The sequence below is a fragment of the Rhopilema esculentum genome, chromosome 10 (genome assembly GCF_057945365.1).
Source record: "Rhopilema esculentum isolate cy_ngs chromosome 10, ASM5794536v1, whole genome shotgun sequence".
Lineage (NCBI taxonomy): Eukaryota > Metazoa > Cnidaria > Scyphozoa > Rhizostomeae > Rhizostomatidae > Rhopilema > Rhopilema esculentum.
This window is the reverse complement of record NC_142824.1, coordinates 8,014,625-8,037,853: the sequence shown is the minus strand read 5'-3', so window position 1 is coordinate 8,037,853 and position 23,229 is coordinate 8,014,625. Positions and strand designations below refer to the sequence as shown.

The following is a 23,229-nucleotide window of genomic DNA, read 5'->3' as shown; positions in this document are numbered from 1 at the left end:
CTTGAACCTAAGATTATTCTTAAACAATTCTTGCCGAAAACAAGATTTAAATTCGCCTTAAGGTCTAAGAAAAAAGCTCAAATACCTCTTGATGTGTTGCTTCGTCATAAACCTTAACAATAACAGAACAGAAAAATAAATATGGTATTGAAATACCAAATCTAATCACAGAGTCACACTGAGTTGGTAGCTCACAGAAAGGACGATTTTATTTCATATCATATATAACTAACACGTGAAAGTTACAGTTGTTTTGCTTTGTTAGAAAACCAAGATAAATAAAAAATTAAGCCTTGATGAAGCTTGAGCCTGACATTATTCTTCAATTATTCTTCAATTCTAGCGATTTAGAGCCTACATATTGTTATAGACTATATTCCTAAAAAATGTGTAATTACAAAATTAAAAAATAAAATGAACAAATAGTGATATGAGATCTAATAGCCAAGATTGCATTGTGGTGAAGAATGCCAGCAAAGCGGAATTTTGTTCTCGTCCAGTAGGATGCTTTGTTTGCAAATCGTTTCAGCCAATTAAAGCTGGCCGACGCCAACATGTCCCGGTTTGTTTACCACTTTCTCAATTGCACCCCTAGCAGTGGGGGAATAGCACTAGTTGACTTTAAGGTCACCACGAAAATATACGTAAGATAAAGTCAATCAAAGTTAAAAATTTATAATGTTCATAAAAGATTACCACTGCTTTTGAATGAACTGCCCGTAATACAGTGCCTTCATTTTCTTCTTGCTTGGTCCGTCAAAAAACACAGTCTCTTTATTTCCGCATCGCAGCACTGATTCTCCTGCTTCTTTGTGATCAGTCGAGAACATTTACACAATATGCGCGTAAGAACGTACAGTACTTCTTGCGTCAAGCTCCAGCAGCTAATTACCTAACTGATGTTTCTTTTGAGAAACTATGTCGTGTATCGATATGAGCATGTCGTGAAATCTTCAAAGTAAAATATGTTATACAAATCATGGCCTAAACATTACATAATTTCTGATTTTAGGAATCAGAAGCTTAGGAAATTTCTCTTATGTTTGTTCTGCTTGACTGTGGAGAAGGGCAATTAAAATGAGATGGAAGAAAGAGCAGCTCGCATAACTGATGAGGATCAACTCAAATGGGACATTGTAATATAACAGATACCTTTGCTTTTTCTTTTTGCGTTACAAGAGTGACAAGTTGGAAATTGAGGAGGCCCAAATTAGTTGCACTGACTAAACTGGGCACCTGTGCAGAAACTCATGAGACGAATCGATCTCATCTAATATTTGTCTAAAATCACGACAGGAAGGAGCTAAGGTTCCCAGATCATACGAAGATGAATATTAGAGAACAGTCCAGGATTCTATTAGGAAGAAACAATTCGAAAAGGATGAGACTGGTAAAAATCAAGGACATGAACTGAAAAGTGGTTATTGCTTTTGCCCTTCTTGTTCCATGTTGTATCAGCAAAAAGTGTTGATAAAGAAATTAGAAACTCATTCTTTTAACTGCACCTATTCTGTCTAACAAAATTAAATAGGCGAACAAAACAACAACAAACACAATTCAAAATGCTGAATTCCTCCCTTTTATACTAGTTTTAGAATGTAAAAAATAGTCTTAAATAGCGACATTCACTAAATTTGAGACAATTTCCAGTATTTGGTTGATTAATTACTAATAGAATATCTAGGTAAATGTTGAAATTAACAAGAATTTTTTACTGATAAATAATTTTCCAATACCGTATTTACCCAGATAAACATATAGTCAGAGGATACAAAGGATCTAGGCTAAAGGATTCAAGTAAATGATTTAAGGGTCTGTCATATGAAAATCCATCCTTTATGTGGAATATTTTCGAGCGTAATGAACTAACTTATAATCTACGATCAGGTTCACTATTACAACTGCCAAAACCACAACCTACGGCACCAGTTCGTTTGCTTTCAGGGGCAGCATCCTCTGGAACAACCTGCCTGATACTATAAAAGACTCACCGTCTGTTGATAAATTCAAAATACTGATAAAGGAATGGAAGGGTGATAATTGTAAATGTAAAAATTTTCGGTAGAATAACATCAGTGGAAACCCCCTTCGAAGTTTTATTTATGTGAATATTTAATTTTAGTACTAGTATTACTCTGTAAATTTTTCTTTTGTAGAAAGTTGGTTTAAATTAGCTGTTGTATTTAGCTATTGGGAATACCAACTTTAAATAATGTAATAATGATAATGTAATAGCAGGGTCCAGACTAAAGAAGTGGTCAGCGGGATGATACAGTAAAAATGTAAACGTGCAGCGTTTAGTGGCATGGGGAGAGGTTTTAGGCAATAACATTATTCTGTTCGAGAACAGACAAACCGAGAAGGATACTACTATTACCAAACGTTAGTTGAATGTATAAGTTCATAAAATGGCCATGCCAATTTCCTGAATAAATCTAGGATGCATTCATCGCATCATTGTTTTCGCTGTAACTTAGGTAGACAGGATAGCCCTACTTTTTGCGAACCTTGTTTCAAATAGAAGATACAATTAATATAAACAATTTCAAACTCTAATTATCCCAGTTTGCGATCAAAACTACCCATAATGATTGCAGTTGCTGATAAAACTACGTATTTATCTGCCGATATTAAAACGTGAATATCTCAATTTTGTTATCATCTGTCATAAGATATTCAATTTATTGATTGCAACTATAAAAATAATGGAATTGCAGCTACCATTCAAATCACCTTTTCGGTAACTTATTATCAACATCATGTAGTTTTCTGTTACGTATTTCTCTAACCATAGTCCAAAGTTCGTCAAACTTTCGCCCAATATCGTTCATCCCTGAACAGTGTTTGACACTCTCAGCAAAAAACGCAATATCGGAAGTTACAAGCCTGCAAGGGAAGTGACAGCTAATAAATGAATGAATGTAGAAAAAAAGATACGTCATGGCAGATGAAAATTCCAACATGCAAAGACCGCGGAGCATATTTCAAATTGAGGGAGCTAAAACGTTTTGGGGGGTTCAAACATGCTAAAAACCAAGAGCAGGACGATATTTGGTATGATTTTAAGTACATTTTGAAAATTACTGGGGGGGGGGGCTTGAGGTAGCCCCCCTCCGCTTCCACGGTCCCTGCCAACATGTCAATACTTTTGTAAACATGGCTCAATCTCTCTTCCAAGGAAAAGAAACCAAGTGGCTTCTCTAATGAGGCCAACCAATAACTGTACAAAAAAATAAGGCCAAAAAATGCCAATTCATTGCTAATAACTGGCTTTCAAAAGCAACAAGCGTAGATTTACGATTGCTATCAAAAGCTTTTCATACGCATGAAAAATAGATCACAAAATGTTCTCACGTTCTCACAAAATGTATTAGTAACACAAAACCGAAGTTGCTAGTTGGCACTTACCCACTTTGTGGACTGCCATCGTTCACAATTCCTATAGATGCTAGTTTTTCAGCAAGCATACTCCTGAAAGATCTCCGAATTTCACGAAAAATTGGCTAGAAAAATAAGCACTGCTCCTTAGCCAAGAAGACAAAATTAAGCTAAGCTGCTTAAAATGAAAATATCACAATCAACATTGAAGATAGAAAAAGGCCTCCTTGTTTAAAATAGAAAGGTTGTTTTACCTCCAACTGCTGTTCTTGGAAAACAGATGACAATGTTTCATGTAATTTGAGGATTTGTTTCACAATAGCTCGCATACCGCTGGAAGGCATTGGAGGCCTGGCTTCATACTAAAAAGAAGAACAAAAATCAAAAGACTGAGCTGTTATTGCAAAACTACAGTGGCAATGACAAAGATGATAATGGCGAACTCTGTAACGAAAAGAATGAAAATACACACCTTTTGAAGATGAGCAGAAAAAACCTCTTCCATAAGATTAACAAGTTTGCAAACAATTTCATGTCTGTGATTTCGATAATCCTATCAAAGTAAAGGAGGAAGTTATCTTTTTTTTCTGTCATAGACTCATTTTAAAAAGCAAAAAGAAAAAACGACATCAAACACTGCTAGTGAATGAAACTGATTTAACTGCAAAGAACAATCGATGAATTTTTCGCTTGCATAATCGATGTACATAGATTGAAATAAAGATAAATTGGAATGCAGTTTTCTAATAAAGTAGTCTAGATTTTGCCATATTTTGAAACATGGGATGACCAATGGTTCGTCGATAATTTTGGTCCACCTCTCCTTATCAATTCCACCATGTCACTGGTGAGGCTTCAAAAGTAAAATGAAACTTCGATAACAATGAAGAAAGAAATCAGACCAAGGGTTTAAAGAAAAGTGCAAAAAAGTCGAAAAATCATTCTTAAGAATCAACGCTTATCATTAGTGTTTAAGACTCAGTTGAAAAAGATGAATTGCTTGCCTTCAGGATTTGATCAAACTGCGACAGTAAAACATACTGTTTCGGTGGAACCCTGACTTCGAAATGTGATTTGAAGATAGGAATATGGATTATTATAACTTCTAAACACTGCGCAGCCAAGCCTAAAAATCAAATAAAACCAAAATCAACCAGAACCAAAACTTGACACTTCAAAAATCTAGATTACATTCTATTTTGAGATCGAATCTTTATCTGAATAGCTACTGACATGTTTATCACAAATAAAATGCACTTTCCCACCAGGTCTAGGATTTCTTGCAATTTCTTAGCTCATTGCAACATTTTTTGCTCATTGCAACATTCCTTGCAAAATTTGTTTGTAATATCATCTAGATCCTCTGATACTCCCTTTATCAACCCCTACAAATTCTTCTCGATGCTAAAGTTGGATACGAAATTTTTCCGTAAAGGCTGATGGAAAACACAGAGTAAAGTGGGATCATGTACCTAAATGTTTTGCTGTAATCGTCTTCAGACCGACCGTCTTCAAGGCACCGGCCCCAAGAACCAACTGGCATAATCTTGAATTATAACTCTGTTAGAGAAAGTATAATCATTTAGGTTACCATCAAGCGTAGCTGACACACTCGCAAAGGAAGTTTTTAGAAGACTCTTGCTTAATGAAACCAGGATGGTATCACAATGATGTTTACACTCTGAAATTTATGCCTGAACAATCTTCAAGAATAAAAGATATAAAACAAATAGTAGATGAATAAAACCTATTCAACGGCAAAGTTCTGGGTACTGCAGTTCAATAGCCAATGTCAAAACAAAAACTAAGCTTCAAAATAGGGTCTCAAGATTCATTTGCTCAGACAATGTTCGAAAATACAATGTTGATAACAACTTGCCTTAAGTATTTCACACAATTTTGTCAGGATTTCAGCAGTCAGAACGGGGGTATCATCGACACATTGACAATATTCTACCACCATCTTCATTACAAGGAGCAAAGTTCTGCAATTAAAATTAAATAATAGCTGTATTGTTTGTGTTTTGAATTATAGAATTGGCAGAGCAAGTTGGCAGAGACACCTCAAAAGCTGTCATCACCAATATCTTTTAAATTTGATGATTTACATATTCTGATAAAACCTATATAATGTAATCATCGTCCACTAAGCCAAATATAAACTTGATGATAAAATCGACTAATTTCCTTGATGGGAATAAAACTTTGAACACCGAAACCACGTTTGGAGCAACAACTGCACTTGATGTCTGCCAAACAATATACACAAATAAATGCAAAAATTGTCCTTCTATTAATATAAAATCTGTAGCATGTCGTTGGAGCCTGTCAATTTTGCAACGTATAATTTTAAGCTTAAAATAATATTTACAAAATCATATACAAAGATAAAAAAGAGCAAAAAGAACAACTCGAAACATTTTGTAATGGAAAATCGTCAGAAAAACGATACTATACATCGAGCACAACGATGTCACCCTTTGAGTCTATAATCAAAATGTTTACTTTAGCTTTGGGGTGTTGGACGCTTTTTACCGCCTCGTAAAACCTGCAGTAACAATAAACCTCAAGCTATTTCCTTAAATAATGCTCGTCATCAGTTTACTAGCAGCGGAAACAGACGGGAAAATTGTACTGCCCAAAATAACCACAGGGAACCTAGACACACACACACAGAGGATATTTGTTCATTGCAACAACCCGCCATCATGAGACGTTTCTGCCCTGATGAAATTATATCGAGTAAGCATGAATAAGCAAATTAGCAGGAGATTGTTTACTGGTACTTCAGCTGATCACAGGGTTTTGAAGCAGAAAAAAGAATGACCTACCCTACGACTACGTAACGTTGATTTTGAGCAACCAAATAACCAGTAGCTTTACCGCTTGTTGTCTGATCTAAAAAACAGAATTCAACCCAATTTTACAAATCCAGGTTTATAAAAAACCCAAAAATGAAAAAGAACAAATGATTGATGTGAATCAACATCTACGAATCAATCAATAAACCGATCTTTCATGCAAACAATTTTTTACTGAAGAATCTCTGGCAACCCTTTTCTATTAGTTCCCTCTGGATCAGATCTTTACAAATTGCCTCTGTCTCTACCTCAATATTCTTATTCCTTTGGTTATTCTCTGATAAATTTCACTCTTCTATGGGTTCTCTCCTTTTCATCAGTGCTTTTCACCAATGGGGTTCGGGGCGAAGCACCGGAAAATTTTGCGTTTTTTGCAATTTATTCTTCTAATATGGGCCATTTTGGGAACATCTGAGCTAGATATTGATCGTATGTAATGCTTGAACTACTTGCATGGAAATCAAATAAATACACAGGATATAATGAAAAACAGAACCAAATCGAGTAGGATGGGGCGGGTGCGGGCAAAACGCACGAGGACAAAATGTCACCGGACAATTGGTCACGGACAAAACTCAATTGACAAAATGCCACTAAGACAAAATATCCTGTCGGTTTTTTTTCCATAAATCATGCCAGTGTCTCGTCGGTGTTTTTCATTTCCCCGTCGGCTTTCACCGATCATCGGCCGTTATTTCGACCACTGTTCATATAGCCAAACCACCTAAATCCGGCCTCTTCTATTATTCATAATGTTTATAATGTACTGGCTACTCTTGAGAAAGTTATTTTCTGCTTTTCCTCTCGCATTTGCAAGGCATACACCATTTTCATCGCAAATTAGGTACTGGGATCGTTTATTTCAGAACCGATCTGATTTTACTTGTCGTCTTCTATACTGTAAGCAAATAACCTCTGCTTACTGTACTTACTTTCGGCCTCCTCTTTCCATGGACCCTTGTCACAAAGCATCCTTTCTTTCTTCTTTTCTCCCTATCTCGCTTAACAGTCAATAAATGTCTCTACAATTGGTAGCCTCGTTCTACATTATCTTGAATCGTTACTAAAAGCCTCCTTGATCATGGTCAATGATTAATTCCCGATTAACATACGAACATTGTAATAATGAGCAATTAGTAGCAATGTTTGTATGTAAAGATTAGGTGATAATATTCGCAGCAAATGACGATTAATGAAACGATAATTATTGCGATTTTGTCTCTTACTTTTCTTTTGTTGCTTTGGTGATGCCGAGTTTGACTCCATGCCTGTGAACATTGAACAAAAGCACGACATTAAAGAAAGGTACAAGATATTGGAACGTTTATATAAGGTGAAATGAAGCACTTTTCAGTGCAAAATATAGACAAACAATCTGCTTTCTTTGAGTACTAACGCCAATTTTGGCAATAGCAAAAACTAATTGATTTCTGTCACATACTGTAGGCGAATTACAAAGCAAAATGAAATAATTACAAAGCAAATAATCAACTATTGAAGAAAATGCACACGTTCCATATCATTAAGCAAGTTTCGCCTGCAATAAAGCATCTCTCCTGAATGCAACTAGCGTAATTTGAGCGACATGCCAAGTTTATTTCTCAATTTTCTGACGTTCACTAAGGCCCTTAGACCTTCACCAAGACCTTGTGAAGGGCCTGTTTATATTGAGCCAAATACTTGGCTCCGCGAGTTACTTGGTATGGCAGGGTAGAATTTAAGGCTTTATTATAGGGAGTCGAGTAACTCGCGTCTGACCGAGAGAGCTGGAAGACTCTTGCACGATGGATTCTTTACTGGATTGTCTACCCATGTTAACACAAGAGTAGTTACGATTTGTATCTCGTGAAAAAGGAAAAACTCTAGCAATATTGAGACTAGCATTTTCATACCTTTAGTTATAGAATCAACAAGTGTCTGAAATTCTACTGGAACATCTGCTTGTTTCCACCTTTCATTGTCTAAAATTAACCTGAAACGATAGTGCAAGAAATTTAGCATGGCTGAACTCCTTAACTTTCCTGGTCTTGAGCTTCTACGATAAAACTTGGGGGGGGGGGGGTGGTTGTCAATGGGCCATGGTTGCGATAGAGTAAAAATTATAAACAAACTTACAGCATGATGTCATTGTGTTTAATGAATTGATGGGGTTAAATTGGACATATATTGAATGTCACGAGCATGCTACTTGATTAAAAGAATGGTTATCGGCTCAAATGACAGAGAATTTATTATTTGTATCCCCAGCAATAACAGTGCAACGAAATACATTATCAGTAGTTTTTTCTTGTCTCAAGTTACCTGGGGCCTTCCTCGCCCCTAACCTTATTTAAATTTTACACAAAGTGAGGCTCAAATGACATCCACATTTCTACATCTATGATTTTGGGTAAAAATGACAGAGCCTTTTGATTACTATACAATAACATCAAAGGGGGTATAAAGCTCAACAGAATATGTAACTAAGCTCTGTGTAACTAAGAAAGTATGTGTAATCATAGCATCGTTTTGGGAGAGGTTCAGATGTGAGTTGATGAATTTTTAGCTACAACACCAAAGTCAACATGCTCATAACAATTAAACTTTACCCTAATTTGTTCTTTCTTTCTTCATGAAATTTCTCTACAAATCTCTTTGCTTGAGATAAGAGTGTTCCCCTCAAATTATGACTCTGTCTTCCACAAACTTTTTCGCAGTCTGTCACAAATCCTTCAACAGCCCTCGCCAGTAACACAAAGTCACTGGACGACAATTGGTCTAGAGCGCCACCCTTAGAATAAAATTTGTCAGCTTGATTACAACGAAAGATAGTGGGAAAACAATCGTTTAGTCGAATATATACCGTACAATTTTGCACATCCAAGAACTTGGTATAAACATCGAAATATAAGAATAATTAATTATTACTTCAGTAAGAGCTTTCGTCCGCTCTGATTTCCTTTGCTTTTAATTTATCGCCGAATTTTCAATGGAGCATTTGATCTACTGCAATTGGTCTCTTCGTTTTGAATATCCTAAATTCACGATGCATGGTATAAACCTTTCAAAAAGGGTTTTCACCGCAGAAGCATCGATTTTCAAAATCTTCCAGCTAATGTCAAAAACAGATGATACAAACATTTGCATACAAAAACCACAGAATTATTGACAACTCATAATTTGCATCAGCTCATCTAATAGTAACAACACTTGAAGTCTTCAGGTAGGAACATAAGGTAATAGATAGCCGAAAGTATAGATTGTTCTTCTATAAATACCTTTGACCGCATTGTAATTAATTTTGAGCATCGTATTTGGGCCAGCTCACAAGCAGACCATATAAGCTCTTTACTTTCAGTTGAAAGCCTGTTGTATTCTGATGTGGTTATCAAAGTGCAGTCATCGCTGAAAAAGTAAATGATAGTTTTTTTATCGAACGAGAAATAAAACGAATTATCATCAAAATTCTATTCCCCCTTCTTGCAAAAATTATTGAAAAAGATGATATTTTTACGAACAGCAGAAAATTAAATATGATTATAATCATTTGTTAAAATATGCTAATTCTATTTTATGACACAGCCTATAAATCGGCATTTCAGTTAATATACGGTGGCTATACTTCTGGGCCAAAGAAGATGGGAAAAATGTAAGTTTAAGGAGGTATGATGGGAAAGAGAGATGAAACGGGAAAACAGGTAGAGGATCAAAGAAAGAAAAATTGTAGATGAGTTTAGCAGACAGATGGAGCGTGAGTCGTTAAAACAAACACACATAAAAGAAAATAAGGATAAATTGGCAAAACTGGTAATGATAAAAGCAAGTGAACTATTATTACAGAGATAGCAAACACAGGTACTAGCGGCATTTGTAAGGAATAATTTGCAATTGTAGCGGAGATCGAAGGATAGTAAAATTTGAGTCGCACTTTGTAAGGTTATTAGTTGCAACTGGTACTCCTTGGGATTTCCATCGTTTTAAGAAAAAATTCAAGAAAAAATATGGGTGGAGCTGATTCTAAGGCTAAATAGTGAGGGTTGAATAAAGAATCTATACCTGGTTGGCACTGTTTCGATGTCATCGAGACTTGCTTCTAGGTCATCCAAATTATGCCCAACAGCAATTGTTAAAACTTTGCAGAGACTTTCGTGAATAAGCTATGTAAAGATAACCTCTTTGGTTAATTATGCACAGAGATTGTATTTTACTCAGAAAATTACTTGTTTAACGCCGCTTATAGAATAAGGAGGGTCGTTAAATAGGATGAGATGAAAAAGAGGGGGCCTAAAACAAGATGAAACACTATTTAGACAGTTTATGTTTATGGTTGAATGTCCCGTATGTCATAGAAATCGAAGCAATCAACGTCTTTTTTACTCAATAGGTATTCTACCTTCTGTTAATAATTTTGAATCCTGTATGTTCTAATTAGCACTCCTACATGCCTCACTTAGCTGAAAGAGAGAGATACTACCAAGTGATTTGTAAGAAGCATATTCGATCCCGATAATTAGTATCAAGAATCGTAAACCGGCGTACATCGACCTCAAGGCGAAAACTACAGAGCGTCAGCTTTCTTCTTGCTAATGTGACAAATTCTAATAGAGACAGAAAATAAAAAAAAATCTTGCAGTTGTAGTTGAAATAACTTTTGCCATGCTAACGACAACTTTTCTGGACTATGCTGCAATGAATCACTCTGGACTATGCTACAAAGTGCCTTTAATGTTATACAATGAGAAACTTTGAAGTTCGTTTGTCTAAGCTGCATGGCTACTAAGCTGCAAAAAATTAACTAAAGTTTACCTAGCGATATGCAGATAACGCGAGTGCAAGTAAAAAGAATAAAATAATTATTTTCATAACGCGATAAGCTAAGCTAGAAAATTTGCATAATACTTAAGACTTCTTTAAACAGTTTCTATATAGGGCCAGCATATCACCTTGAAAATGAAAACTATGACAAATTTCTACTTAAAGTATCAAATAGACAACTTTTATAACCAAATGCAAAGCTAAGAAAACCAAGAACGTAAATTTTGCGACCAAATACCTTTATTCTTTTCAACAGCTTTAGCGAAACCTCAAACACTTTCTCCATCATAGCGACCCATTCCTGATGCGTGACTGCTCTGATAGCCTCCCCAACTTTCGGACTGAAAGCAAACATCAAAATCAATTTTAATGTCATAAATTTGATATCAGTAACGGGTAGATAAAATTTCTTCCAAATCAAACTAAGACTTCTTCCAATGAATTTCCATTCTATTTCAAACAAGTGATTGAAGTTTGCTCAAGACACAGTTGAAATTTGCAATTGAAATGAAGAAATGGTGATGGGAAGTCGAATGAAAATTTATGACAATGAAATAGTTCCAAAAACAAATCAGCTCTCAGATGATGTAGCAGAAACAATTAAGCCGCAACAATGTATATTTTTGAAACTCGCTATGCATTACATAATCCTTTTCCGACTTAATTTTTGTTCATTCTTTTCCCCTAACCATCTTTCTCCCCCCCCCATTCCTCTTTCTTGACCCAATTGGGATTTTGCAACCACCTCCTTCAAGCTTTCTTTAGTCTTTATGCCAGTTTCTTTTTTTCACCTATCATTCATACACATTCACATTTTCTTCTTTCTCTCCCTTTCTCATTCTTTCCCGCTTTTACTTAAACTTGCCTCAAACTTCACTTTACCTTATCTTCTAAATGCCCTCTAAATCCGTTTTTCTCATCTCTCTCTCTCTCTTTACTTTCCAAATTCATATATCCATTTCAACACCTTTGTCAGCAAACCCCTCTCAAGTCTTAACTTTCTTCCACCTTTGCAAAAAATTCACATATAAGGCAATTTTACCCTTACCTTTCCTCTTCATTGTCAGGTAGAGTACTTTTACCATACAGACTAGAATATACCTCCTGAAAAGAACAAAGGAAACGACTTCAATTTCTTCTGACTTGGTGAAAGTCCCACAAACAAAATTCAAGCGAAATTTGAATATTTCAAAGGTAAAAGGCAAGTCAAAGAGTGAAAACGTACCTCTTTTATCGTTGTTTTTATCATAGAATATACCTCGTCCTTATACAAATGCAAGAAACGAAACCGTTTCTGGCGAAGTAGGCCAAGCACAACCGAAAGCAACCGTTCCTGAAAGACAGACCGAAAGAGCTTAATCATCTCAACCCTATAATGAGATAGCGATAGCGAGACTTGGATTATATGGGTTTTCAAAGCAAGTGAAAATGTTGAAAGAGGAAATTAAGAGTTTTTATGATTCTGTACTTAAACTAAAAAATTGACATCGAAAGTTGAACCAACAACAATATCCTCCAGCATGCGAGCATCAGTTGCGCCCAGAAGTATTTCTTTCTCGTCTCGTGCACTCTTATTTTGAAGGTAGCAGGAAGGCTTGGTAGAATCTAGATATAACAATGTAAGCCGCCCAATCTTATAAGTCGCCCTTGAACACAGCTAAACGTGACAGCAAATAACTTTAAGCCGCGGCTTATAATCGAATAAATACGGTACTCTAATGACCAAGCCAAATTTTTAGATTTCTAAGCTACCGAACGAAACATCATCATGAGGGATTATTAAAAATACCTCTTCATAAAGTCCATTGCCTCCATCAGATCTTGATGGTATGTTGAGATTCGCTGAGGCAAAATCAATAAAATCGGCTTCCATCATTCTTTCAATAACATTTTTCATTTCTGAAAGTTGCGATCCAAGGTGCCTATAACATAATTGAATGTTGCAAATAACTTCTTCAGATGAATAAAAAGAGATTAAAGACTGCTAGATAAATACATCTGAAATTAAGGTCCCATTTTAGGTAAAATGTAAGCATTAAAAGTCTCAACAGTTGACGTCATAAATTTGGATTAATGTTGTCTTGGCCTGATTCATAGATTTTAGAACCAAAACTAAATTTAAATAATTTGAAGGGAAAAGAGCATGTGCTCATGAGGCAAGATCTCAGCCAGTTTGTAATATATTTACTGATTTTGCACATTTCGGGATATTTTAAAATGCCAATGTAAGTTATTGGGCTCGAACTGAAATTTTTAGCAGCAGATTTCTATGTCGTAATAATTTTCGTAATCTGCATTTATGTGTGTGGTATTGCTCAAAGAAAGAAAAAAATGAAAGATATATCATAAGTCCTCCAATAAGCCCCTACCTTCAAATAGGCCCACCCCCTGCGGAATAGGCCCCCGCCCTAAAGCAATTCTTGCGAAATAAGATACCACCCTTGAATAGGCCCTTATGGACTGAGGTATTGCCTCCACAACAAAAGGTTTATCCCAATACATATGCATTTTTAAGCATATCAACCAGCCTCGAATAAAGGGAGAAAATTTACTCTTGTACTATTTTTGGCTGCTGCAAAATAGGTCCCAACTTCGAATAAGCTCTCCTTGAATAAGCCCCCATTCAAAAACTTTTTTGCGAAATAACAGTAGTAAAAATCCTCACAGATCATTTTCCAGGATTCTGGGATATTTCTATAAATCAAACAGTAATATCGTGTACAGAATTGATAAATCGGCTTCGGTGAATCTAATTTTTATCGCAGAATTTATAAACTGTATTGTCTTGTACACTTTCAAAAACATTCACAACTGTCAAAAGGATTGGAAATTATCAAAAAATTTAAGCGTCAACCACCTCTCATAGCAATAGTCGAGGGATATGTTTTCTAGTTATTACTTCTGGGTGGTTCAAAGTTAGATTAAAAAAAAACTGCTTACCTGAAACACTGCACTCCTGCTAGCTCTTGCTGCAAAATCTCCAGCGAAGTGTCAATCAAATCTAAGGCACTAAGATAGTCTGATGTCGAGAGCAACACTTGTATTGTTGGTTGTGTCTGGTGAATAGTCGCCATTAACTTCAACTGAAACAGTTTAAGAAAAGAGAGAACTGATTTCTGATTTATAAAAAGGTTAAAACTGTGTCAAGGTTAATGCCTTGCCTTTCGAATACCCTTGAGCCTATGCTCCAGATTCTTACCAAATATTAACTTAAATTACAAAGCATTATTTACAAAATTATTTTCTGCATTAGGCCGCATCTAAAGAAAATGTACAATTAACAAAGTGAAGTAACATTCTGGTAGAGTTCAATGAAGTCGTTCTCTTTGAAGAGCAAACTGCTACAAGAAAATTGCCTTACATTAAAGTTTGCTGCAAGTTTTGATAACATAAAAATACCAAGGCCTAGATTTTAAAACAGTCTTAAGCTCTTTACCTTTTCTTGCACAGCGATACACCTCGATCGAAGTCGAAACAGTCGCATCACACTTAAAGTCTTTTTAATTAATATGTCTTCTATCTTGGTCATTTGAACTCTACAACAAAAAGACAGGAAATATGAGGAACATTAAGTGGATATTACACAAATATGCTTAAAAAGGATTATAATGCCATAGACTAAGACATGCAAGGAAATAAATTAACATACCAAAGTTGTTTTAGCTTAATTGTAGGGATGCACAATGACTTATTGTCTGAGAATTGATAGTATATTTGGAAAACTGTCATTGTCGTAAATATCAACTCGATTTGCCATCATTTCTTCGCTTCAGCGTTTAGCTGTATGCTACTCTGGTATTTGTTAATATGACATCTAAGCTAACGCTCAAAATTTCACTGAAAAATTCTATTATTGATTGTAAAACTCTTATGACAACTCTTTGGCGTAAAAAATAAAAAATTCAACCTGGACTGGATCGGAAGCAAATGTCAAGCGTACGTTTTGAAAATCGAATTACCTAAGATGCTGAATGTCAGTGCATGTCTTTGAGACGTCTACTTCGAGTTTGTCATGTGAGGACATGGTTCTAAAGAAATCATCAGAGCGTGATGCAATCTGCTGCGCTAATCTTACTTCCGTCATATCGAGGTAATGAGAAAGCTAGGTAATGAAGGAAAAAAGAATTATTGATGACAAAGATTTAAGAACACAATGTTGTAAATATTATGCATCAACGGGTACATAAAAAACTAAATACAGATAACTCTTACTGGGCCTTGCAAAGTCTTGTTTGTATGTAAAGAGCTGAGATCAAACAAGAATGGCTTCAGTGGATGTCGCCTTCTGTCACTATAAACAACCGACCACATGATTAAGAGGGGCAATGTTTAAATGTTTTTAAGCATGGTAACATTTCACCTTTAATTCATCAGGCTGGTATAATCAACTTGACTTGATGCTAGAAAAAAAACGCCACAGAAATTTCCACCCATAATGCTAATTCTTCGACCGAATAGGTAAATGGTACGACAAACAAATTGGCATAATTACAGTGTTAGACGGCGTGTGGGATGTTTGAAAACAGCTTCCAACACTCACAAGCAGACATCTGAATTAGCACTTATGCATCACATGATATCCTTACCTAGCCTATAAAATTTCATAGGTTCCTCATATGCACAAATTGAATGAGCTTTTATGCAACAGACCTTTTCTTGCAGTAGTTTTCTTGACTTCTTTGGTGACATTGGCCTACTTGGATCTTCATTCTTCCCACTATTTACACTAGACCAGGGAAGAACCTTATGAAAGGTTGAAGGATCTTCAAGTGTAAAATTGGCTTGAAGAAAAATCTAGACAAAGAAGAAGTGAATCAAAAAAATGACCAAATTATGAAAACATTTAAGTTCTCAAAGAAGTTTATCTCCAGTTTGTAACTTACTTCAGTTGAAAGTGTTTTGGCTTAGAAAAAACTTCCCTAAATGATGAAAAGTAACATTTTTAGGCACTTTATTTATACACATAAAGAATGCAAATAGGCAGACAATTAATAAAAACATTTGGGCAGATCTGTGGGACATAATTTTCAAGCATACTAGAAAAAAAATTTTGAGACTGCTTTATGGAAATGCTTGTACTTTGCTTAACTAACTCCCAACGTAACTAACTATTTTCTGATACCCTTCAAACCTATGTTTAGGGGTGCAAGTATAAGAGAAAAATTCAAAACATGGTAAAATTCTTACTTCAGGTATTGCTTCTAAGTCAGTCTGAGGTCCATCTGTGAATACAAAAAGCAGGGATTACACTTTTTTGAGTAACGAGGCATAAACTGCCATTCATCAACAGATCAGCGGTACATAGCCAGCCGCTGAAACATTGTTGCTACTACAACTCATTTGAAAATCATGTCAGCCCAGGTCCCGAGACAATTTTACCCTCTGACCCTCCCTCTGTCAACTTCCTTTGGTTCGTCTCCAGGGTATGTGGGTTCTTCTTACCCCCATTTACCCACATCCTGCATCCTATGTTTTATAACCTGCCTTCTTTCAAAACTAAAATCAACAAACTCGACCTCTTTGTCCTCTTTCCTTAGCCCTCCCTTCATAACAGAAAATGTGAGCAAGGGAAATGATCCCCATTACACAAAACTGCATCCAATGAATGCATGTTGTTACCCTACTTACTAAACTACCCAGTGACATTTTCAAATATGAACCCAAAGGCATGCCACTCACACAATGCCCTTTTTCTGGATGTTCACAAGAGTTATGCAGAATTCATCATAACGGCCACTAAACTAGCTACAAGTTCCCATACATACCACAAAAAGTCTGTCAGTGAAAAATAATTCATTCTTTGAAGGATATTTAAAAAAAGTCCTTACCAAGATTCTGTTTTCTTGCTAATGATGATGCTGCATAACTAAACCCAACATCTCCTGGATGTATAGTTGGTGACAATATATCTCCTGTTTGCATAAGAGTTCTCTTCAACTTTTGATGCCCCATAAATTTCTTGAAGGAAATATTTGATATAGATGGTTTATCAGAATAAAGAATAAAAATTAAACAAAGTAAAACAGAATGATATTTAAGCAAAATTAAGGCTGCTCACTGTAATTCAGGATATGATATCATGGAGCAACATGCCTAAATGGAAAACTTCAACATACCAAAACTTTGATAAAAATATTTTCTGTTCTGTGATAAGAAGACCAAATATGTTTTCCACTGAATTATTGTGTCAAAAGTGATACATAATGATACATTGCATTAAACTGAAAATATAATATTTTCACTGTTTAAAAGATGAGCTTAAATTGTGCTTTGAAGCAGATCAAAGCACAGAATATACCTTGCTAGATCATAGTGTATGCTGTCTTTTAAAATGCTTAGCTCTTTTTCTCACCTTCTTCCAATGCGATAACAATGGTTGTGTTATCTTTTTTGCTCTGAAAGCCCCATATGCAGGTGCAAAATATTAGCCATAAGTGATTTATGTGTTTGTTGTTTTTCATTCTTGTTGCTCATCAGTGTTACTTATTCACTATGTTATAACACTGGTTGTTTGGTGGGATTAATTTTTAATATAAAATGTGGCAATGCTTCAGAATGGTGCATAGAGACAGAGATGCATTGTAAATATTAGACAAATAGAGACAAAGTGACAGAAAAGTGCAAAAACAAAAAGTTCAAAATTAACCTGCCATAAATAAATGAAACTTACCACCATTTAAATAAACAGATTTGGTTAGTGCAAATTCATTACCTAGGATCATTGATAACTACAGTGTACAAAAAATTGAGATTTACATCCCTTACTGTATTCAATCCAAAAAAATGATTTAATATGTGAGAAAAATTACTTACAAATTCCATTCTTTTGATATAGCCATCAAAGTACACTTTTGGGATGTTTGGCAACAATGTAAGTGGAACAACCTCCTGTGGGACAAAGCTCTCTCCCCATAATTGTGTAAAAAGATATATGTGGCGACCATGCCTTCTTGGGTCATTCAGTGCACTTGAAAGATTTTGTGAGGAATATTTTGTCCATGTCTTTACATCATCCACTTTAAACTTTGGTATTTTTGGCTTTGCAATCATTGAGCTTGACTGTTGAGTTTGAACTTGACTTGGGTCCACTCGACCTTCAAAGAGACAGATTTTATTATTGAATACTTCTAAGAAAAACATTAAACTTTATCAAAACATATTTGTAGTTTAATTGGTAACTGGAAGAGTCAAGTGGTCGTGACTGGAAGAGGAATGGTGTGAATTTTGATTTGATGCGAAGCATTGAACGACCAATGAATAAAATGAAAATCTCTGTTTTTTGTCAAGTTTACTTATTTCAGCATCACTGAAAATTTGGGGGGGGGGCTAAATTGAGAGAGGGGCTAATTAAATTTTTTATTCTGAAAAGGAGGGCTAATAAGAGAAGGGGCTTAATTGGGAGGGGGGCTTATTTGGGAGGGGGGCTAGATTGAGAATTTACGGTATACTAAAAAAATTAGCCCTATTTACATGATTGGACAATTTCACAATAACATGGTTGCAAATTGTTATACCAGGGTGTTGCTTTATTTTTCAGAGATGAAAATATAACTATTTGTGAGTTTCAAACATCTTACCATCTAGATAAACATGGACCTTTTCAACATGATCTTCGTAGTCTTTGCTGTTCACACCCTCTAATGGAAGTGACTGACAAACCCCATGTTTTCCATAGTGACAAACAAAAGATCCTCCTTCCTTTGAACAGTGGAATTGCCTGAGATGCCTTCTAAATTCGGCAGTAGTGCTAAAAATATACTTATCTTGGCAGACAAGGCAAAATTGCCAAGGATTATTTGCAACAGCATCTGCCATTCGCAACATGGTTGGCAATTTGATTAAATTCCTCTCACATGTCAATTCACTTTATATAAACTGTGCCCACAGAAATTCACCAGCTTCGTCCGAAATGTTTTTGAAATTCACTTACATAATACATAATAGCGTGTTGTTCTTTTCGAACAGTCTTGAATCATACCTGGCAAACGGACTTATCAAAAACATTTATGCCAAGTTAACTTCTAGATTTATAAATTGTCCATGTCAAGTGCTTTTGGCTTCGGTTATAACTGGCTTTTAATACGGGCTTTATCGAGCAAAACAAAATCCTTCCTGGGGTCAATTTGAAATAAGATTTAGTAGCTTGATGTGTAATATATCTTGAATATTATAGATAAATCAAAGCATTTAAATGCATGAAAAAGTTCCTGTTCTTTTCCTTTCCAAATGTTCAAAGTAAGCACTTCAGTGACCACCAAATCAGTTGCTTCTTAGATTACAAAATCAAACCATGTTGACACCATTTGGAAATGGCCAACTAAACAAATCCATACCTGGTTTGATTACGAGGTCTTCATCCGAACGAGACAGCTTGGCCTGAGAGAAGTCGAAGATAGAACATCGTTTATAAATTTGATGTATATTGTCACCTTTTGAAGGACTTTTTAAGTTTTTAACAAACAATGGCTAAGCAGCTTTCTGGGGTGCTGAAAATGTACATTGCAGCCGGAAAGGCGGCACCTTCACCGCCACTTGGGCCTGCATTAGGACAGGTAAACCTTTTCCACTCTACTTGGCTATAATCGTTTTACCTTCCTTTTTCACATCATCGTCATAATCTAAATAGGCTGGAAAAAATATAGCTTATTTACAGCCAATTTTATATTTTATTAAAATAACAATCTGATTGAAATTGAAAATTATTAGCCTCCAGTTTCCAGATAATAGAGTATGTATGGCTAATTTTGTCACAAACGTTTGTGCACCAACAGGCCTGCACCTCAGGTATTTTTGTGCAAAATCCACACGAAGATGCCAGGTGTGTCAGCACAATAAATCTTTCCAGATTTATATTCAATTTTATACTTTAAGGTGCGCCCTGGAAGCTACTGCCCCTGCATCTTCGGTGCATCATTATTGTCATGCTCTGGAATTTGTATTTGTAGCCGTGTATTTAGGAGATTTTTAATGAACTGATAAAACTAGCAAAAACCAATGCAACCGTATTTCATTTTTTCATAGAGAGGAGTAAACATTATGCAATTTTGTAAAGACTTCAATGAAAAGACCAAAGATATCAAGCCAGGGATTCCCATACCAACAAAAATAATATACAAGGTAACTTTTTGCTTGAAAGTACGGCTCCTGTTGTGATTTATAAAACCAGATGGCTACAACGGTAAACCAGGTGCCTATCATATCAAGCGTAACAATATGTCAATCATGTGCTGTATTGAATCAATTTCAGCTAGTTTGATCCTTGTGTTTTTCATTTCAGCTTCTGCATTTTCATGTGCCATTCTGCAAGAAATATGAGATGTTATCCCAATTAAAATCTAAAAAAATTTTTTTGCATAAAAAGTTTTCTTTGAAAAAAATTAAACAGAAAACAATTGCGCACTTGGTTTGTTTTGTTCTCAGGTTTCAACTCTGAAGTTTACCGTTGTCAAAATGGATTTCATACTTCTAGATTTATATTTGCACTATATTTATTGATGATATTTTAAATTAGTTGTTTTTAATAAGCTTGAGTATGCATAGCTAAAAATTGTACCTGACATTGTAGAAAAAAATCTGACAATTGTTCAAAAATCTTTCAAGGGAGTCACAGCTGATCTTGTTTCAAATAGATTGTTATTAGTTGATATTCTATTTGTCAAGCTCAAAAGGACCCCTTAGACAATCTTTGAAATAACCTCACTAAATCAGATGACTTTGATTGAGAGGCCTACCCTTGGTTTCACGATTTAAGGTTTTTTGATGTCTCACGTTATATTCAACAGGATAGAAACTACACATTTGAAACTTCAACACCACCAACAAGCTATTTTCTGAAGAAGGCTGCAAATATTGAAAAGGGTGCTGGTAAGCCAGGTATGTTGTTCAAGTTGCATGACTCAAAAAAAATGATAAACAAATTGAACCTTTTAATTTGATTTCATTGTCACATACCATTAAGTTAGGCACAGTGTTATATTTGTTAATACACTATTATATTTCAATGTTATATTTTGATCCAAAGAGCCAGTAAATGTTAATACCATATAAATTTGATTGCAGGAAAAGAAGTTGCTGGAGAAGTCACATTAAAGCACATATATGAAATTGCTTGTGTCAAGAAAAAGGACAATGCCATGAAAAATTTTCCTTTAGAGGCAGTGTGTAGAATAATAATTGGATCTGCAAGAAGTATAGGAATTAAAGTTGTTCCAGGAAGAACAGAAACTTGACCCGTACAAAGAAAAATATTTTTTTATTGTTATGTTTGGAGTATAAGTTTTAGGTGTGAATAAAACCAAGGTGCAAAACCTGCGTTTAAGGTCCAGATAAACTTATTTCCGTTTATTAGGGTATTGTCCAAATCTATGTTGCTTGGAAACTGTTTGCTACATAGATAACTTTTAATCAAAAAGCATTGTTTTGGTTGGACAATATTTTCTTATTAGCCTCAGAAAGAAACAAACCTAAGATGCCAACCAATGTGAAAATATCAACATGAAAAATCTGAACACAGCATAATATTTTGTTTCACTTTTACATTCTAGAGAAACATGTAGAGAAATACTGTTTGAATAGGTAACAAGTTTGCTGGGACCAGCATATCAATTGTTTTGGACCGCGAAGCACCATTAAGTCTTCATCAACCCCATTTATATGCTTTAGTGTGTAGATCACTTGAACTCACAGACCAAAGTTGATGAAACTCTGTTAATGCAGTATCAAACACTATACAACAGACTAGTTAGAAGTATATTTCATTAGATAAAAAATAATTCATTTTGGTGTTTCGATAGCTACAATTTTAAAATCGTCTGCTGCAATAACTTCAGTAGCAAAGTTTTTTTTGGCTTGTTGCAGTAGTTTGGAAACTGAAACTTCATCTCCTTTCAACACAGAGTCTATGGGTCTATACCTCTGACTAAAGTGACTAATAATAAGCTTCTTTGCTCCAATTCTGGTAGCAAACTTCCCAGCCATACCTAAAAAAATGAAAATAAGTGCAAAAATTATATTATCCACTAAAATTCCTCTAGAAATATTGGACTGAGATATTGTCTTTATGAACTATGAGATTCTTGGCATGACTAAAAAAGATATATTGTGCTGGAGTCTCAGAGTTAAAATATTCTCTTCAAGGGTGGTACATATTAGCCTTTAGAGGATGAAAAGTCAATTTGTTCAGGGAATTATACCTTCTCACTTGCCTTTTATTACCCCTGCTTGAGCATTTAGTAATTTAATGTTTTATACCTGGTGTTGAGTGTCCTCTTTCAATAGCTAGATCCTCCATCTCATTTTCAACAGTTGTTTCGTGTACTAATACATCTACTTTGTCAATTTTGCCAATCAGGCTATCTGAATTTGCAGTATCTCCAAGAAGTATTATAATTCTACCCTTCCTGGGAGGCCCAAGAAGACTTGAAGGTTCCAAAACTGTACCATCTTCCAAAGTAACACTTTCCCCCTTCTTTATTTTACCATAAATGGGCCCTGGAGCAACTCCTTTTGATTTTAATAAAGCTGGATCCAGTTTCCCAGGTAGATCGTCTTCAGTAATAACATAGCCAACAGAAAAAATTGCGTGTACTAATGGAAATGCCTCCACAGAAAAGTTGCCTGATTTACAAACTCTCCAGCTTCCTCTGTCAGAATTTTTTGAGATGACTTCTGGCGTGTCCTTTTCGTTCGGATGGAGAGTAGTATGTACTGGAGTACCAGTGTCCCCATGTTCCAAAATTTCGTGTACAAAGTACTTATATCCAAGCTGAGAGCACGAAACATTTAAAGATATCCTGAGATATTCTGCAAGCCCTTTTGGACCATAAATATCTATTACTTTGTCTTCTGGGATATTGTTTTGACCGATCGTACACATAAGCCCCGGGAGTCCAAACAAGTGGTCCCCATGCAAATGAGTGATAAAAATCTTTGTAATCCTTCCAGGTTTAATCTCGCTTCTTTGTAATTGTATTTGCGACCCTTCTCCACAATCAAATAGCCAAACACCTGCGGTTTCACTTCTAAAAGCTACACAAGAAGCCCCTCGTTTTGGACTTGGATAACATGATCCAGTTCCTAGAAAATGAAGCTCCATCGTCATTGTCAATCGTAGCCCCCATGAACTGGTGGTGTTTATTGTTTATTGCAGCCTGCCGGGTTTACATTCTAAGATGCACCCATTATACAAGAACCTCTC

General features: G+C 35.5%; 4 protein-coding genes across 5 annotated transcripts in view; 1 reads left to right on the top strand and 3 right to left on the bottom strand.

The window, feature by feature from the left end:
- Positions 1–64: 64 nt before the first annotated feature.
- LOC135692512 (vacuolar protein sorting-associated protein 54) lies at positions 65–19,348 on the bottom strand. Of its 2 annotated transcripts, XM_065210669.2 has the most exons (26): positions 18,611–19,348; positions 17,847–18,127; positions 16,862–16,991; positions 16,221–16,255; positions 15,684–15,827; positions 14,993–15,135; positions 14,470–14,569; positions 13,974–14,116; positions 12,823–12,955; positions 12,259–12,366; positions 12,082–12,137; positions 11,272–11,374; positions 10,275–10,375; positions 9,497–9,623; positions 8,828–9,009; positions 8,132–8,211; positions 7,466–7,507; positions 6,210–6,276; positions 5,258–5,363; positions 4,851–4,938; positions 4,383–4,504; positions 3,851–3,931; positions 3,633–3,740; positions 3,409–3,503; positions 2,734–2,886; positions 66–1,994 (listed from the first exon to the last, which is right to left on the bottom strand). In XM_065210669.2, exons 1-26 carry the CDS (start codon positions 18,855–18,857, stop codon positions 1,988–1,990), a joined length of 2,982 nt encoding a protein of 993 aa, XP_065066741.2. In that variant the 5' UTR covers positions 18,858–19,348; the 3' UTR covers positions 66–1,987. The 2 variants fall into 2 exon arrangements, with proteins under 2 accessions (XP_065066749.2, XP_065066741.2); XM_065210677.2 differs by lacking the exon at positions 7,466–7,507 and having other exon boundaries at positions 65–1,994.
- A 95-nt stretch (positions 19,349–19,443) lies between these two features.
- On the top strand, positions 19,444–21,340 carry LOC135692661 (large ribosomal subunit protein uL11m). Its single transcript, XM_065210893.2, has 4 exons — positions 19,444–19,585; positions 20,055–20,150; positions 20,816–20,906; positions 21,093–21,340. Exons 1-4 carry the CDS (start codon positions 19,496–19,498, stop codon positions 21,260–21,262), a joined length of 447 nt encoding a protein of 148 aa, XP_065066965.2. The 5' UTR covers positions 19,444–19,495; the 3' UTR covers positions 21,263–21,340.
- Positions 20,145–23,229, bottom strand: part of LOC135692607 (bone morphogenetic protein 2-B) — a 44,605-nt gene continuing 41,520 nt past the window's right edge. The window contains exon 4 of the mRNA XM_065210803.2: positions 20,145–20,333. The gene's annotated coding sequence lies outside the window, so the exon portion shown is untranslated. The remainder of the gene's footprint in view (positions 20,334–23,229) is intronic.
- LOC135692646 (zinc phosphodiesterase ELAC protein 1-like) lies at positions 21,577–23,229 on the bottom strand. Its single transcript, XM_065210852.2, has 2 exons — positions 22,284–23,229; positions 21,577–22,012 (listed from the first exon to the last, which is right to left on the bottom strand). The coding sequence occupies exons 1-2, from the start codon at positions 23,131–23,133 to the stop codon at positions 21,807–21,809; spliced, it is 1,056 nt and encodes a 351-aa protein (XP_065066924.2). The 5' UTR covers positions 23,134–23,229; the 3' UTR covers positions 21,577–21,806.

Bases quoted from the DNA above. Each gene is read 5' to 3' on its own strand.
- LOC135692646 (XM_065210852.2), bottom strand. From the start codon at position 23,133: ATGACGATGGAGCTTCATTTTCTAGGAACTGGATCATGTTATCCAAGT. The intron at 22,013-22,283 runs GTATAAAACATT...TCATTTTTTTAG, and splicing joins AAGAGGACACTCAACACCAG to GTATGGCTGGGAAGTTTGCT.
- LOC135692512 (XM_065210669.2), bottom strand. From the start codon at position 18,857: ATGTTGCGAATGGCAGATGCTGTTGCAAATAATCCTTGGCAATTTTGC. The intron at 10,376-11,271 runs GTATTTGGTCGC...ATCTTTACATAG, and splicing joins AGCTGTTGAAAAGAATAAAG to CTTATTCACGAAAGTCTCTG. The intron at 9,010-9,496 runs GTATTTATAGAA...TTTTATTCTAAG, and splicing joins TAATTACAATGCGGTCAAAG to GGTGGCGCTCTAGACCAATT.
- LOC135692661 (XM_065210893.2), top strand. From the start codon at position 19,496: ATGGCTAAGCAGCTTTCTGGGGTGCTGAAAATGTACATTGCAGCCGGA. The intron at 20,151-20,815 runs GTAACTTTTTGC...TATATTCAACAG, and splicing joins CAACAAAAATAATATACAAG to GATAGAAACTACACATTTGA. The intron at 20,907-21,092 runs GTATGTTGTTCA...ATTTGATTGCAG, and splicing joins AAAGGGTGCTGGTAAGCCAG to GAAAAGAAGTTGCTGGAGAA.